Raw genomic sequence first — 13,998 nt, forward strand, 5'->3', positions numbered from 1 at the left:
AGAATTTTGCAAAAAATAGCATTTTTTAAAGTGAATTTGTGGAAAAATTTGTGAACCGATTTTTATAAAATATTATTTAAAACAAAGTTCGATAATTTAAGCATACATGCGTGTTTAAAATTTTCCATTTGGTTCTCTCATTTAGGTACGGTGAGCCAAAATTAACCGGCGCGATACTAAACACAACCCAAACACCAACAAATCAAAACACTAACAAATCAAAATACCGACAAATCAAAACAGGGACAAATTACAATACCGACAAATCAAGAAAAGTTGGTGTTGTTCGTTCGAGGCCCTGCGGCCTTCGGCCACGAATACGGTCAGGACTAGGGTTACCATATCGGTCTCAGTTAAAATCGGTCCTGTTGCATATGTAACCCGAACCAGCACATAAAACCCTTGTCAGTAAAGTTCTCTTTTCTGCGTTTCGATAGAAATAGGTGCTGACAAGATTAAATATTTTTCACATGTCGGCATTTTGGATTGTAGGTATTTTGATTTTTCGGTGTTGTGTTTTGTCGGAGTGTTATGTATGCTAAATTTCACGTCAAAATATTCATTAGTATTTGAGATACGGGTCGTATTGTGATGCTCTAAAAGGCAATTCTTTGATTTCTTCTACGTCTGAATTTATTGAACAAAGAAGTGCGATAATGTACCATCCCATTCTGCATTGGTTATTCGTGATTATTTTGTTACATTTTCAACTAAAATCGTGCCGCAACCACCGCATTCGCCTGACTCAATAAATTCACATGACCACTCCGAGCAGTGGGCATTACGACAGGCACACTCTGGGACATAAAGCACTACCATTGAACCTCTGGTTGATCCCAAAAAGGTATTACTACTACCTTTTCATATTAAATTGGGTATAATGAAGAATTTTTATAAAGCATAGGACAGAAATGGAAGAGGGATCCTGTATCTGAAACAAAAATTTCGAAGAGTCAGTGAAAAATTAAGGAGGGCATATTTTTGGCTTCGCAAATAAGAGAACTAATGAAAGATAAAACGTTTGAGGAAATGCTCAATGAAACTGAAATACGAGCCTGGAGTGCTTTTAAAAGCGTTGTTAATTTTTTTTCGGAAATGTGAAAGCTAGCGATTACAAACCTTGTGAATGAACTACTTACTGCCTATAAAAAATGGGTTGCTACATGTCCCTTAAAATCACTTTCTGGACTCCCAACTGGGTTTTTCCCAGAAAATTTAGGGGCAGTTCCATCAAGGCAAGAGGAGTGCCAGTTTGCTTGCCGATTACTGCTGGGCATTTTTAAGGGATACTCCAAAAATAAAATATCATCGACAAACATCGACAATAACATATTAAGATATTATTTGTTTAATAAAATAATATAACAGTAATAAATCCATTGTTTTTTTTTAACAAAAACCCTCATAGCAAAACTATTTTAGATGATAGAAGAAATCTGTAGCTATTTTCTGCGTTTGTGGAAATTTTTGCACATAAACACTGTTCTGTTCATGTCACAAAAAACAAGTAGATTTTTGTTTACCCGTGTAATCAGTATAGCCTTCATTATAAATCGGAGAAACACGCACTTTATAAATAGTTGAATTTTTGAACTTTCTTTACATTTACAGTTTTTGCTAAAGTTCAAAACTTTAACTTTTTAAAGTGCGCGTTCTTCTGATTTATGATGAATTTTATAGTTATATTTTTCCTTTATATCTATTAACACTTCACCTATTAGTTTATACTTATTTGTTTTGTATTGAAGGCTGTTTGCCAATCGGTAACCTTTTTCTCGGTAGGCTTGAAAAAATTTCGTATGGTGTAAATTAATTTTACATTTTGCTTCGCCATATTGACAGATGAATTTCAGAAGAAAGTAATTGCGTCGTTTGAATGTTTTCCTTTTATTAAAATTATTAAATATGCTATTCGTGAAATTAATTAAAGGAAAACAAATTATTTGCTTGTTAATAACAATAAAAAGTTAAAAAAATATCATTAATTTGAGGATTTGTCAATAATTGTGAATTTTAGACAACTACTAATCTATTAAGACCCTACTTTTGTTCGGTGCACATAAGTATGTATGCATATAATAACAGATAAATTCTTTCCATTAATGTTATCTCTTAAAATCTTCCTTTAAATCGGAAGTCATTTAAAACTTTATTGGAATTGCTTCCAAATGTATTTATTTACAAGTTTTGTCACATTAGTAAATAGCTGATTCGAATATTGGTTTTGCGTATGTTCGAAAAGACGAGAATGCAAACAGATTCCGTGACACCAATAAAAATCAGAATTGGTTTGCAAATCTGACCGTTAAGCAATTCTGTCTTGGGTTCCACAACACCCCTGAATACTTAATAACGTGCAATTTGTAAATTTTCTTTGCTCACTTTTTCCTTTGAGTTCATTCCTCAGGTTTTCGATCGGGTTTAGATCTGGATTCTGTGCTGGCCAATCAATAAGCGGAACTTTTCCTTGCGTAACCAAGTTTTTTAATTACCTTTACAATATGCTAGAGATCGTTATCGTGCATAAAGATCCAATCTGCTGGCATAAGATAACATAGGTCTACATTGTATTTCTTAGTATATTAACATATGCAAATTTATCCATACTCTCTTCTTTCTTTAGTAGGATTCCAAGTGCAAGTCCGGAACTTTTAAATTTCCTCCACCGTGATTTACGGTTGTTTTGGTATATTTTGGATTGACTTCTTGGTTTTTCTCTTGATGTACAAATGTTTTTCCGTCAAGGCCAATGTGCTTTATTGCTTTGCTGTGAGATAATTGAGTGGAAAGGCTTTAAGTTTCTCAGTAAATGTAAGTCAACATATTATCATTTTTTCTTATTGGAGTTTGACCAGCAAAAAAGAATCTGGAAAAGTCATTACTAATATACGCTTTGTTGTTATCCAATACAAGAACTAAATTATATTTTCGTTCTTTGTAGTTAAGCTTTTTTACCTGTACTAATCTAGCCTAAAAGTATACACCAATTTGATAAACGTTTCATCTGTAGTTGCTACATGTTTATTTTAACTAATTATGTCACCATCGCCTACAAATAAGCCCCTATACAATAATCATATAAAATATACRCTTCGTACCGCGACCCTGAGGGCGTCAGGAAATACAAACAAACCAACTGAAAATTATAGTTCCGAAAGAGATGAGTTAAATAAAAAATTGAAAGAAAATTAAAAAGTGAAAATTTAAAGCTTAAAGAACAAAATAATCGCCCACTCGTGCCTAATTATAGTTAATCACAATAATAAACCGACGAAGAGAACTGGCTCTGGAAACATACTGGATTAAAAAAAAAAAAACAAGAGGCCTAATTCAATGCGTAAATCCGAAGCTTCACCAGAAGTGATTATAAAAAAAATACTTTATCATCGGTTATACGGTGAAAACCACACGACTATTATGATTTCAAATATCTCTAATTATAAGCAACTAAATAACCTAATTAAAGATAATATCCAAAGTTCATTTGTATTAAAACTAATAAATAATGGCATTGATAAGGTAAGCGTTATTATAGATCGGTGACAAAAATATTGTCTGCATCGGGAGCATCATGGTATTCCTTTAAAGACAAACTAACGCGCCTAATTAAAGGTTATGATTAAAAATCTCCATCATTCGTGTAGAATTAGTGATATTATCGCTGATTTAAAAGAACAAAGTTTATGAAACTTGTAAATAAAGTCAAGTGGAAAACACGAGAACAAACACATTCTTTACACCGTTATGCTCATTGAGTTTATTACTAATTCTAAATTTATGCCACAATGTAAAAACTGCCAAGCATTTGAACACACCAAAAACTACTGCGGCAAAATGTCAAAGTGCGTTAAATGCGGTAAGCACAAAATCATCGAGTGCCAAAAACTAAACTCAGAAAAACCAAAATGCTGTAACGGTGGCGAAAGCCATCGGTCAAACTACAGAGGATACATTGTTGCCAAGGAGCTTCAAAGCATTCGTAACGCAGCTTTGAAGAAATAAAAAGTTTCCATAAATTTGCAAAGAACATCAAATAATTCACCCATTAGTAATAAAAGTATTATCCACAAGCAGAATCGGGTACAGATGAGTAAGCTCACTTTTTCTGAAGTAATGAAAAGCAATTCAACGTGGTGATCTCTGCAACCGTTTAGATAATCTTGAAAAAAAATAAAAAATAAAAATAAAACAAAACCCAAGGCATGAATGAAGCTCTCGATATCTATCACATAATCCACTCTGGTAATTGTGTGAGGGAGGCACCGCTGTTAAAAACAGCATTAAACATTATGAGGATAGAAAAATCAGCATGCACAATATTCAAACCACAATTATTACATTAAAAGCAATGAACCAACCCTTTTCAATTACTGCAATATATTGACCGCCTGCAATATAAAATACTGACCAACGAATACCAACAAAATTCCAGATAGACTTCTTTATAACCAGAATATATCTCGAAATTTCATCGAAATAGAATGTCGGTTAGATTTAAGTTCTGATCACTCCCCATTATATTTAACACTAAGTGAAACAGTTATTAAATGAGTTTTTAGATTGGAGCTATGCAACAAAAAAACGGACTTACCCTGAAGAAATAAAAATCCTCCAAATTAAGAAAAAAAAGTTACGGCGGAAATGGCAACAAGCACGCTCACCACTCGACAAAACCAACCTTAAAAACCAATAGCTTAATTAAAATGAGAAATCGCTCATATTAAGAAACGGTCAATTAATAAATATTTAATATTCTCAACTATCCACTGACAATAACAGCAGACAGCCGAACGGTTTTCTACTCGGCTTGCACTTCTGCTCTCTGAGAGCACTCGTCAACAACTCGGTAAAAGGGAACTGTGGGACGGCATTTCAAACTCCTTACGTACAGCTGCAACTGAAACCATTGGTTTTCGCAAAATGCAAAAGAGCACCTGGTACGACGAGGAGTGTCGTGTCGCAGCGGAGAGAAAACAGACTGCCTACCTCAAAATCTTCCGATCGACTACAGCATGTGCGAGAAGGGACATATACCGAGAGTTGAAGAGGGAAGCGAGACGCATTTTCAGAAAGAAAAAGAAAGAGCCCGGAATGCGTGAGTATGAACAGCTTGATAAGCTGGTCGACAGGGGTAATACTCGAAAATTCTACGAAAAAATTCGGCTTCTGTAAGCCGCCGGAAGAGAAGACCGGAGTATACTCTTGTAGAACCTCCAAAGGTGATCTAGTCGCCAATGCCCAGAGCATACTTAAATTATGGAGGGAACATTTCTCCAGGATGCTGAATGGCAAAGAACGTACAACGCCAAAAGAAGGCGAACCCCATTCCCCAATCGGTGACGATGGTGCAGACGTTCCATTGGACGACCATTAAGAAATTAGAATAGCAATTACCCGCCTGAAGAACAAATAGCGGCGGGGGCCGATGGATTGCCGGCCGAGCTATTCAAACACGGCGGGGAAGAATTGATAGGGAGCATGCATCAGCTTCTTTGTAAAATATGGTCGGACGAAAGCATACCCAACGGTTGGAATTTAAGTGTGCTATGCCCAATCCTCAAAAAAGGAGACCTCACAATCTGCGCCAACTATCGTGGGATAAGCCTCCTCAATATCGCATATAAGGTTCTATCGAGCGTATTGTGTGAAAGATTAAAGCCCACCGTCAACAAACTGATTGGACCTTATCAGTGTGGCTTTGGACCTGGCAAATCAACAACCGACCAGATATTCACCATGCGCCAAATCTTGGAAAAAAACCCGTGAAAGTAGAATCGACACACACAACCTCTTCGTCGATTTCAAAGCCGCTTTCGACAGCACGAAAAGGACCTGCCTTGCTCTTTTGTATGATATTGCACTGGCGACTTGGCTTTCACGTCACTGTTAACAGTCATAACTTTGAAGTCGTAGATAACTTCATCTATCTTGGAACCAGCGCAAACACCACCAACAATGTCAGCCTGGAAATCCAACGCAGGATAACTCTTGCCAACAGGTGCTACTTCGGACTGAGTAGGCAATTGAGAAGCCAAGTCCTCTCTCGATGAACAAAAACCAAACTCTATAAGTCACTCATAATTCCCGTCCTACTATATGGTGCAGAGGCCTGGACGATGACAACTACTGATGAGGCGACGTTGCGAGTTTTCGAGAGAAAAGTTCTGCGAAAGATTTAATGCTATATAAGATATATGACGACATTGACATAGTTCATCGAATAAAAAACAACGGCTACGCTGGCTAGGTAATGTTGACCGAATGGTTGAAAACACTCTAGCTCTGAAAGTATTCGACGCAGCATCCGCCGAGGGAAGCGGCGGAAGAGGAAGATCTCCACTCCCTTGGAAGGACCAAGTGGAGAAGGACCTGGCTTCACTTGGAATATCCAATTGGCGCCACGTAGCGAAAAGAAGAAACGACTGGCGCGCTGTGGTTAACTCTGCTATAATCGCGTAAGCGGTGTCTACTCCAATTAAGAAGAACATCCACTGACAAAAAAGATGATTTCTCACTCAGGAAAAGTACAAAGTATGTATCTCAAACGTCCAACAAGCCACTTTGCGCCATTAAAAGTTTCTTCCAATATATAGGCTAGAAGTGATTGTAGTGCTAATACATTTGTAGAACACATAGTCTTTTGTTCAAATGAGAATAGTGAAATCACGTTCCCCAGTAGTACTTAACAGGATCATGCGACAATCCCAGCAATCACCATTTGGGAACTTAAAAGTGAAATTTAAAAACTTAAAGTTAAGAAAGCAGCTGGGTCCCATCAATTACAGCTGAAAAAAGTTCGGTATCAAAATAATATAGTACATAATAATCATGCTTAATTTGAACACTGTCTATCTTGGAAGTTGGACAAAATTTGTCTCAATGTTTAAATAGCAAGCATTAAAAGCCCTTTATACCTTGGACAATACATTTAATATGTATGCATATAAATATGCTATTTACTTATGTACTAAACCTATGTATATTACACACAAATGTACATATTTGTATTTTTGCAAAATTATGTATGCATCAAATTTCATGGATTAGCTATGACACAATTATGCATATTTGATCAGTTGTTGCAATCATGTCAAAAAGAAAACACCCAGTGGAGTTATCTCTGAAAATCGAAAGTGAGATATTGAATGAACCGGCTAATAAAAGCCTATATACAAGGAAATTGCAGAAAATAATGGAGTTTCCAAATCAACAATCGCTAATATTAATAATAAAAAGGAACATATTATTAAATAATTAGAAAGCAACCCCGATTGGGAACGCAAAAGAAAAACACTATAACTGATTTTGAAAAAATAAATGAGGTTTTTTGAAAAATGCAGGTCTAAAAATATTCCGATGAGTGGTCCAATAATTCAAGAAAAGGCTAAGCTATTGGCTTCTGAGTTACAAATAGATAACTTTAGAGCAAGCAATGGGTGGTTAGAATCTTTCCGCTTGGAACATAACATTCAATTTAAAGTTTTAAGTGGTGAAGGAGCGAATGAAGATCTTAAAGCTGTCTCAGATTGGAAAGAAAAACTACCAACACTTTTAAAAAATAATTTACCTGAACATCAGTTTAATGCGGATGAAACTGGATTGTTTTGTGTTTTATCGTCAATTACCTACTCGAAGTCTCGTTGCAAAAGGCGCAGTTCGTAAAGGAGGTAAACTGGCAAAAGAAAAACTGAGCGTATTGTTTTGCTGCAGCAGTACAGGAGAAAAGTTAATACAGTTGGTTATAGGTAACGCTGCGAAGCCGCAAGCTTTTCACCGAAATAAAATCGACACTCAAAATTTTATTGTGCATGGGTTCACAATAAAAAGGTTTGGATGATAAGTGTAATTTTCCAACATTGGCTTAGTTCTATCAATGACCATATGAAGAAGCAAAATACAAAAATTATTTTGTTCATTGGCAACGCTACAAGCCACAGTTTAATAAATGAATATTCGAATGTGTTTGTAAAATTTCTGTCACCAAACCCAACGGCAGAAATACAACCTCTCGACCAAGGAATTATTCAAAAGTAAAAACAAAATATAGATCAAAAATGACGCTTTCTCTGATAACACACCTTAACGAATGTAACAATGTAAGTGAATTGTCGAAAAGAATTTCTGTTTTGCATGATATTCGATGGTTCGTTTCTTCCTGGGACGAATTAGACCCTCTTGTGATAAGAAAATGCTTTCAACATGCTGGATTTCCTTGCCACGATTTACTGGAATGTCCACCGCAAGAAAATCTGAATTATGGAAGTTTGATAAATCACAACTATTATGAACAAAATGAATTAGTATCGCTCATAGTTGTGGAAAATATGGAAAAATCGACAGATATACATAAACAGGTGATTCCCATGAAACTATTTTTGAAATCGTGGTAGAGGATTTAAAACACATCTCCCAAGAAACTGCTTCAAGTGAAAGTGAAGATGAGTGCACTGAAAACTATAATCTTCCCACTGCTTCATCAAACATGAACGAAGTCATTCTTTATGAATTATCACATCAATCAACTTTGCTGCCGGAGTTTTTAAAGTTAAAAACGACGAAAAAAATAGTAAGACTTTGTTCAAAATATATTTCGTCCCCCTCAAAGTAATCCTCTTAGGCCTTTTTACGAATAGTTTCGCGTATACGACCAATATTGTTTGTTGATGGGGCGTATGCATGGATCAGAACCTCTTTAAATAATTTCTACCAATCAAAATCACTTACTCGCGACAAACAATTATCACCGAAGTGCCGAAATGTTCAGAATGCACAAACTGTCTCGTTTCCTTGCTGCCGTCGGCTATGAATAATTCATTTTAAATGATTTTAACTTCAACGGGTTCAACAATATTTTTTTGTAAAATATTATAGCTGATTAAAATATTAAAAATTTTTTAGTTATTTTTTTACCCATTTTATTAATTTTCTAATAACATTTTTCCTAAACAAACGCTGCAATGTTTGACTACAAATGCTTGGTGGCAGTACAATTTTTATAATGTTCACAGCGTTGAAAAATGTAATATTACGAAAACGTTAAAGATTGACAACATTTCAACATATTTTTTTGACGGGTTGAGTTGCTTTCAATAATAACGCATTAGAAAACTTCAAAAAAAAATGCAATTGGATTTAAAAACGCAATAAGGACTTTAACTTCATAATTTGGCTGTTTATCCTCTTTAGTTAACTATTTTATATCCTGGACAAGTTTGCTTCGAAATATATAACTCCAAGAAGGAATAGTGTGAGAACTTATTAAATTTATATATAGTATGAATGATCGACATGACGCGTTGAGTTGATTGAACCATATCTATCTGCCTGTCCGGCCTTCCGTCTGTATACATATGTATATTCGAAATAGTTCATCAGTTTTTGTGATTTCGCTCTGAAAGTTTGCACATATGAATGTTTTTCATAGAAGCTGATAATTTGTTAGAACGGCTGATATCGGATCACTAAAGCATATGCACTTATTGACAAAATAATAAGAGTTTGGCTAGTAGCTTTGTAGTAGTTTGACAAATGTTGTGGTAACTTTTTTATTCGTTTACATTTTTTTGCTGAAGGCGAATGAGTAGAAAGCGAATCAGCATCAACGAGTTTCATTATTTTATGTTAATTTGGCATTTGAGTGACAAGTTATCATTTTGTCAATAAATACAATTATGCCCGGTTTTACAGTCCATACTTAAGTTGTGCTTAGCATAAAACAAAAATATTCTTTAATAGTTCATATTTAAGACTTAAGCAGTGCGTAAGTAACAGCTTATTTTTATTTTGAATTTTCAGTTATTTGTCAAAAGAAGAATAATAGGAATTTATTTTTTGTGAAGAAATATGGAATCGGAATGGGATTTCCATCAGTTCCAATATGTGCTCCGACTAGCTTCGGGGTTCGTTTTATCCATTTTCGATATAACTTACCTCGCAAATTTATTTATTGTCTGTTATAATTTAAATATTTCAAACATATTTTTATGGATGATAATGGTATGCGTTTTGGCAAATCGTTGATGTTTGTTTTGATAAAGAACACAATTATCACCTTTGAGTACACAGATATTTTGCAAAACCATATCCTGAAGAAAAAATATCACTGAGATGGTGTTTTCAACAAGCTAACATTCTCGAAACAAACATCGAGGTTGGTATCTGAGTGGTCCCAACCCGATTGAGAACTTGTGGAGTGACCTTAAGAAGGGATTTGTAGACTTTTCATTTCAAAATAAGGAGCAACTATGACGGAAAGCAAATGAACTTTGGGATGATCCCATATTGAAAACCTGCCAAAAATGAATTCAATCCATTCCGAATAATATTAAAAATGTATGAAAAACCACGGAGGATACACAATTTTTGGTTTTATTTAGAAAAAAAATATTTTGACCAATGCTATCTTTTGTGAAAAAAATAAAATCAGTTTAATAAAGTAAAACAAAGATAAAACTAAAACAAAGTTATTAAGTAAAAACTTATTATTATTATTTATTATTTTTTCCACAAGTGTAGCTACCGGAATTCGATGATTGAATGGAAAACTTTTTCATTTGAAAAGATATCTTCACGTAATTGAGCATAGATTAATTGCCAAAGCATCGTGTAATCTCCGAAGAAATTGTTCAGAACTTACCATTATGGCATATAGCTGATATACAAACTGATCGATCAAAATTAATTTCTTGTATGGAATCTTTTGTATGTATTTTGTAATTTGTTTTATTCTTGTTATTGCATTTCTCTCAATGATTATTAAACTTATTCTTCGTTTTCGATATTTGCGATACGTAAACGATTTGGATCCAGATTTTCATTTAAGTGATTTTGCGTGTTTCCCTTAACTGTTTATTTATAACGAAAACCTATTCTTTGTAAACGTAAGGATCTTTGCCTGATTGACCTGCGACAAAATAATGTCATCCTTAATCATGGTAAGAATTTGGTAAAAAATTTAATTTGAACTTTTTCTAGTATCCAATTTCAGAAAATAACTTTAATTTCAAAACTACGTGCTTGAAGAAACTCTTTTTTTATAAATCATAGTAACGGTTACCAGTTCATATGACGACTTATTTTTATTTTACTCTAATGTTCATTTTAGTAGCATACATTCTATAATAGGTATATTTACGTGCTTTTTAGTGACAAAACATGTTGGAAATGGATACAGCAATTAGAGATGAGGATTCCAATCACAATATGGCAACATCAGCATCCAATAACAGTTCTGCTGTATCCACGATTTTACAGATGTGTCAATCAAGCTGCACTGATTACGTAGGGGTTTTACCTCCACCTCACATCGACATGGTAAGCGTGAATAGCGTTGAACTAAATGCTCAAACATCTTTAAGTGATGATTCTGGTGTGCCACTTACGACTAACAGTTCAATATCTAGTGGAGACTCATATAGAATGGGATTATGTAAACATGACATTGATGTACGTTTTATTTGAAAGTACACGTTTTCCTATCCATATATGTATATATTATATATAATTTGTATTTATTTTAATGATTAATTTTTACCATACTTATTTTAATTGCTCTTTCAGATTGTGGAAAGTGATGGTGAAGTCTCTCAGTTTGATTCTCTAGATAATTGTTCAGAGGCTGGCATGAGTGCCGAAAATTTTAATACATTAAAAAAAGGACCTTTAGCACCAATAGATCCTCCACTAGAGTTTCAGGACTCACCAAATATAACAATTGGCCGATGCATTATGCAAAAACTACGACGATTATCTTCTTCACACTCTTCTTTAGAACATTCAAAAGATTCTGAACATAATGAAAATAGTATTAACGGGGACAGAATTTTTTGTAAAAACTCCGACGTAGAAGACTCACCCCAATATTTTACGAAGTCGCACAAAGAAGTTTACCTCATAAAGAAACCAATATACTCAAGTGATTCCATTCTAAGTAATAAAGTAGAAAATGTGTATGACGAGCCAAGCAACCTGATATGCAATTTCGCTTTTAATAATGCTGAAAATTTTGAGTCAAATACGTCTTCAAATGCTTTGTTATTACCACAAACTTCACATCCCCCGGAGAGAGCAAAAAGAGACATTTGTCCATTTTATCAAGATCATTCTATGTATTTTAAGGCAATACCGTCAGATCAAGATAGTGTTATAAGTGCTGTTAAGAAGTTTAATACATTTGGGCTCTCAGAAATCCATGATTATGATCTCTATTATGGAATCAGACGAAACACCTTTCAAGGGGAAAACGGTTTACAAAAAAAAGTTTTGTACAGTCCTCGTAAAGTAACGAATTATTGTCATAACCATCATATATATACAGGTAAGTTAATAAAACATAATATATCCCGGGACGAAATTTTCTTGGAAATACTCTAAAAAAATTCCCTGAAAATTTTAGCGCTTAATATTAGCATTACGAAGTGGACCAAGGCGTGTAAAAATTTTCCGTAGAAAATACACTACAATTGTGATTTTTTATCTTTAGATATTTTTTTTCATCAGAGGTATTTTATGTCATCACTTTGACTTTAGACGCACATTTCTCAGAATTTTTCCTTCTACAATAGTGCTCGGTGCAACAAAGTCGTAACTTACACCGGTGAGGTAGTACCGGGCTCTAAACCTGATTTTTCCATAAAATTCGCATGTTTTTGTATTTTCAAGAAAATTTCGTGACGGGGTTGAAAAAAATAATAGTTCAAACAGAAAAAACACCCTAATATATATTGTAAATTTGTACTTTTTTTCACATGTCCTTTTAACATTGCGTTGTCACATTATCTGGTTTGGAATAATTTCTGTTTTTGTGCCAACCAATATTATAAAAACTGCCCTAGAAAACATTATACTATGTACGTACAAAAAGATAGATTTCAAACCTCTTAACCGATAACGGAGCTCGAATGATTTCAAGTTGATTTCGAAAACTGTATACTGGCTTACAAATTAACCGAATCCAATAGATAGATATAGAGTTAAATATTGTTGTGCAAAGTAACACCACAATGTCCGAAATAATTTTTCAAATCGGGGGAGTATAGCTTATAGTTCTCATATAAACTGGGCATAGATAATTAACCAAGGTAACGGTACAATTTCGGAACATATTGTTCAGATCAAACCACTATATCATACAGCTGCCATTAATAGATTTTTACACGAGGAATGCAGCGCGACCTTAACGAAGCGTTTTGATTCCTATTTGGAAACATGGATCTAAGGGTCTTAAGCCTCCGTCTGCAGACTGCTGGACAGTCCATTAGCGGGTGTTCTTGTGTTTCAGGCTCCCTGTCGCAGAACTGCCAATTTACGCAAGAAGCTAGGCCCATGTTGTGTAAACGTTTCTTCAGCTTGCAGTGGCCAGTGTAATGCGACGTCGAGTCGAGTTTGTTTTGGGGAAGCAAGACAGTTGTAATAAATATATAAATATAAAAGGAAAAAAATAATCTCTTGGATTCTATCTAATTCTATTAATATTTTTTGAAATAAACCAATAAACGTCATCTGATAATAGCTACAATAATAGGTAATTATAGTTATTTAGTTAATTTCCCAACCAATCTCCATTATTTTAGCTCATTTTCTCCATTTAATATTTGATAGACATAATCATCCATAGTAATAAAAAAATTTACTATATGAATTATTTGCTTCAGGCATAAATTAAGTAAAATATGTCCGTTTCATAACCTCTGAAATATTCTTCTTCTTCTTGATTGGCGTAGATACCGCTTACGCGATTATAGCCGAGTTAAAAACAGCGCGCCAGTCGTTTCTTCTTTTCGCTACGTGGCGCCAATTAGATATTCCAAGTGAAACCAGGTCCTTCTCCACTTGGTCCTTCCAACGGAGTGGAGGTCTTCATCTTCCTCTGCTTCCCGGGGCGGGTACTGCGTCGAATACTTTCAGAGCTGGAGCGTTTTCGTCCATCCGGACAACATTACCTAGCCAGCGTAGCCGCTGTCTTTTACTTCGCTGAACTATGTCAATGTCGTCGTATAT

General features: G+C 34.6%; 1 protein-coding gene across 6 annotated transcripts in view; it reads left to right on the plus strand.

Moving 5' to 3' along the window:
* The window catches only part of LOC108970967 (putative uncharacterized protein DDB_G0282133), a 33,488-nt gene that overhangs the window by 994 nt on the left and 18,496 nt on the right, over positions 1-13,998 (plus strand). For 2 of the 6 annotated variants that reach the window (XM_018936710.1, XM_018936716.1), the window contains exons 1-3: positions 2,715-2,811; positions 11,146-11,445; positions 11,560-12,316. In XM_018936710.1, the coding sequence (XP_018792255.1) occupies positions 11,155-11,445; positions 11,560-12,316 (1,048 nt within the window). In that variant the 5' untranslated portion in view covers positions 2,715-2,811; positions 11,146-11,154. Of the gene's footprint in view, positions 1-2,714; positions 2,812-10,809; positions 10,935-11,145; positions 11,446-11,559; positions 12,317-13,998 lie in introns of those variants that run through there. The other 4 variants (XM_018936712.1, XM_018936714.1, XM_018936715.1 and 1 more) reach the window with 3 other exon arrangements.

This window comes from Bactrocera latifrons, unplaced genomic scaffold, assembly GCF_001853355.1.
Source record: "Bactrocera latifrons isolate USDA-ARS-PBARC rearing strain unplaced genomic scaffold, ASM185335v1 scaffold_319, whole genome shotgun sequence".
Taxonomy (NCBI): domain Eukaryota; kingdom Metazoa; phylum Arthropoda; class Insecta; order Diptera; family Tephritidae; genus Bactrocera; species Bactrocera latifrons.